Source organism: Mustela erminea, unplaced genomic scaffold, assembly GCF_009829155.1.
Source record: "Mustela erminea isolate mMusErm1 unplaced genomic scaffold, mMusErm1.Pri scaffold_77_arrow_ctg1, whole genome shotgun sequence".
NCBI classification, from domain to species: domain Eukaryota; kingdom Metazoa; phylum Chordata; class Mammalia; order Carnivora; family Mustelidae; genus Mustela; species Mustela erminea.
Window position 1 is genome coordinate 1 of NW_022476437.1, and position 4081 is coordinate 4081.

Consider the following 4081-nt stretch of genomic DNA (forward strand, 5'->3'; position numbering starts at 1 on the left):
AAAGCAGTGGTGAGGAACCTGACAGAGGCACTTGCTCAAAGCACGAACGAACAGAATAGTGGAGTACGTCTCTAAGGATGGTCCTTGGGACTTCAATATCAACGTCATCTGGGTACTTGTCAGAAATGCCAAACCTCAGGCTCCCCATGTAATCAGAACCTGGAGGATGTGTCCTGACATATTTAACAGGCCCTTCGGATGACTGCCGCATCCCAACGTTGGACTATCGCTAAGTAGAGCAGGCGAAACACTAACTGAACAAAGTTACCTGGGCTAACATCCATTCCGATTTCCAGTGGACACCCCCCACACCCCTACCCACACCCCACACACAAAATGTGCTGTACCTTTCCCAGGTCTGGGAATAAATTCTGAGGAGAGGCACATTCGTATCTTGCTACATTTCCTTTCCGTTCTGTTGAAGAGTATTCTTAAATACGAACGACTTTCAGAATCTAAAGACCATCCAGAGAAAGGCAACACAAAGATATGTGACCGCAAACTTAACGCTTCCGGAACTACGAATCAGGGCAGTGGCGGGAACCAATTCAGATAGTGGCCTGCCACGCTTTAGGGTAGACAACGTGACCCAAAGACAGAACACACCCCCCAGAAAACCCATTCCCGTTGGCAGAGGTCAGCAACGTCACACACACATAGACAGCTGTCCCCTTCCTCATTGCTCAACAGTGACCCATACTACAGGGCCTTTTCCTCCTGTCTCATGCCCCTTCCCACATGCCACCCTATGCACATGGAATTTCCTCCCCACTGACCATTGGAAGAAATGCACAACCGGAGATAGGTTGGCCCCGATCCCATCCTGCTAGGGGATACACGAGGGGAGAGGAAGAATGTAATTGCAAATGCCACCTATCAGGTAACAGCCCTCTGCAGAGGAAGAGGAGAAGACAGTGGTCCAGAAGATGCCAGTGGTGTGAGTCAGGAGGAAAAGCAGACCTGACAGAACTGATCCCATCTAGAAAAGAAAATTTGTGTCCCACGAGCTCAAACCATTACATAGGCAAACACTGCTGTGCCTCTGATAATTACTTAAATAATGGGGTAAACAACAACAAGGAAGACGTGTTGACAAATCACCCGGTTTGGGCAGTATATAGAGGCCACGGCACGAGGACAGACACTTCCACACTCAAGACCTTCGCTTTCCTGGAAACCCACCCAGAACCTCCAGCCTCTGACACCATGGTCAACTCCTGTTGTGGCTCCGTCTGCTCTGACCAGGGCTGTGGCGAGGAGTCCTGCTGCCGCCCCAGCTGCTGCCAGACCACCTGCTGCAGGACCACCTGCTGCCGCCCCAGCTGCTGTGTGTCCAGCTGCTGCCAGCCCTCGTGCTGTGGCTCCAGCTGCTGCAGGCCCAGCTGCTGCACCTCTAGCTGCTGCCGCCCCACCTGCTGCCAGACCACCTGCTGCAGGACCACCTGCTGCCGTCCCAGCTGCTGTGTGTCCAGCTGCTGCCGCCCCTCCTGCTGTGGCTCCAGCTGCTGTGGCTCCAGCTGCTGCAGGCCCAGCTGCTGCATCTCTAGCTGCTGCCGCCCCTCCTGCTGTGGCTCCAGCTGCTGTGGCTCCAGCTGCTGCAGGCCCAGCTGCTGCACCTCTAGCTGCTGCCGCCCCACCTGCTGCCAGACCACCTGCTGCAGGACCACCTGCTGCCGCCCAAGCTGCTGTGTGTCCAGCTGCTGCCGCCCCTCCTGCTGCGGTTCCAGCTGCTGCAGGCCCAGCTGCTGTGGCTCCAGCTGCTGCCGCCCCACCTGCTGCCAGACCACCTGCTGCAGGACCACCTGCTGCCGCCCCAGCTGCTGTGTGTCCAGCTGCTGCCGCCCCAGCTGTTGCTAGACCACCTGCTGCTCCCCAACCTGCTCTAGAGGCTTCTGCTGCTGAGGATCCTGGCCTGCACCCCGCTGTCTTTCATCAACCAATCTTCCTCAGCTAGTCCCACTGAGCACGGAATCGTGACAGGCCAACTGTCAAACCTCAGTTCCGGCCGCCCTTTCAACCTACGTGGCCTCCAAATGTACTCCCCCACCAACAACACCCTCCTCCCCACCTCCTTCTTACTAGCTCCCTCCCAAGGGAATACGGACCTTGCATGTTCTCTGAAATCTCTCAGCCAGCGTGTCATCCCAAGCACACTCTTCTTTCCTGCCAGGTCTCCTCATACAGAGATGCTCCTATACCTCAAATAAACCTGAACGTCTCCGGGCATACAGATCGAAGGGCCTTGTGTCTCATTATTTTTCCCTCGTGAACTGTTATGCTTAGCAGGTCGGATGCATTTCTGGTGCTCCCTGCAGAAAGGGGAGTCCACCGCAGACGACTTCAGGATTTCCACCTCTATCCCCTCAGCACTCTCCATGCCTGACATCGACACTGGTGGTTTATAGCAAGCCCCCGCTGCTCTCTGCTGAGCCCTTTGTCTAGATGAGGGAGGAAATTCTTGGCAGGCCACAGCTAGGGAGAGGAAGTCTCGAGGAGAAGTCCTCAACCAGTGGGCAGCACTTGGTGGATGAAGTGCTCTAGCCCCTTTAGCCCCTATCCCCTCGAGTGGGGGGTGTGAGACCGGGGGCCTCAGCCAGGACTGCACCTCAGCTACCTACAGGGCTTACCTGCTCTGGAAATCATTCTGGATTGGCTTCCATCCCTTCCCTGCATCACTCCTCACGTTCCCTACGGCACTTCTTGAGATCACCTCCCAAACAAACTACTTGCTCTCAGACCTCTGTTGTTGGAGTCTGCTCCGGACATCACCCTAACGCCAGCCTTCCGGAGCTCAGGATCAGGGCCTTCAAAACATCTCCATACAACAGGCTCGGTAACCGTGGTGGCTGGCCACCCCGAGCATGAATCTCCCTGAAGCACTTAATCTTTTCACTATATGCTGTTTCTTCCTACAGTACTTGCACACTTGGTCTTAGACTATTAGTCTCCAATTCCTAAAGTATCATTCTCCGCCCCTGAGGGACAGGACACTCTCCCATGAGGAACTCAGACCATCATGTTAGGAGCTGTCTCCCTAGAGGAGGCCTGTTTGAGGGGAACTGTCCCCATCTGTGATGCTTACACCGCACTCAAAAAACCAGAGACTAAAACACGATGTGCAAGGGAGAGCTCTCGGGAGAAATGCGTAAGAAACAGAGGGAGAGGGCACCTGGGTGGCTCAGTTGGCTACGCAACTGTCTTCGGCTCAGGTCATGGTCCCGGTGTCCCGGGATCGAGTCCCGCATCGGGCTCCCAGCTCCATGGGAAGTCTGCCTCTCCCTCTGAACTTCTCACCTCTCATGTTCTCTCTCTCTCACTGTTTCTCTCTCCAAAAAGTAAATAAAATCATTTAAAAAAAAGAAGAAGAAGAAGAAGAAGAAACGGAGGGAGACATATTAGGGCTCTAAAAGGAACGAATGCAAAATGGGGTTTCCGTCCAATTCCACCCCCACGTTCCGACCCCACAGATGAGGGGTGTGGACTGGGGAAGGGGACTGCTCCTCTTAGAGGCAAGGGGGCTGAGCCTATGTACTCCTCCATCACTTATCACTAGCCGTGGACAGCCCCTGGTGCATAGAAAGAAGGGAGGGGCCAGACGTCCAGCTGTGGTCGACCCCTAGGCTGACACAATTCCCTGCACAGCAGTGTGCGCAAACAGTGTGAGCCATGCGTAGCCCATACTCTGCACTAGCGTGTGGATCAGGGCATTTAAGGCAAAGATGCCCGAATGAATATCCATATCTACCCCTGCCTCTGCTCATGTCTATGGATTGCTCTCATTAACCCCGCTCCATGGGGTCTGCCACCACTTCTAGAAAATCTTACAAGACAGGGAGTTAGAGGATGGCTCCTCTGCTCCTTTAGCTGACTTGCCCGGGGGATCTGACCTCCAACCCCATCCCTGAGAGTGCTGAGCCCATGATTCCTACGTCCCCTTCAGGCTACACTGCTTGCTCATCGTCGGTTGATCCTGGGAATAGGAATACCAAGAATGCTCCTGTAGATCAGCCCAATGCTAAACATCTTCCTAATGGCTCCCAGAGCTCTCTTCTGATTTCCCGACACTAGAAACCCAGAGGGA

General features: G+C 54.6%; 1 protein-coding gene across 3 annotated transcripts; it reads left to right on the forward strand.

Annotated features, from left to right (window-relative positions):
* Nucleotides 1-1166: 1166 nt before the first annotated feature.
* On the forward strand, nt 1167-1857 carry LOC116584040 (keratin-associated protein 4-2-like). Of its 3 annotated transcripts, none has more exons than XM_032332031.1 (2): nt 1167-1466; nt 1602-1857. In XM_032332031.1, the coding sequence occupies exons 1-2, from the start codon at nt 1207-1209 to the stop codon at nt 1855-1857; spliced, it is 516 nt and encodes a 171-aa protein (XP_032187922.1). In that variant the 5' UTR covers nt 1167-1206. The 3 variants fall into 3 exon arrangements, with proteins under 3 accessions (XP_032187922.1, XP_032187920.1, XP_032187921.1); XM_032332029.1 differs by having other exon boundaries at nt 1167-1352; nt 1383-1857; XM_032332030.1 differs by having other exon boundaries at nt 1167-1331; nt 1383-1857.
* The last annotated feature ends 2224 nt before the right edge of the window (nt 1858-4081 follow it).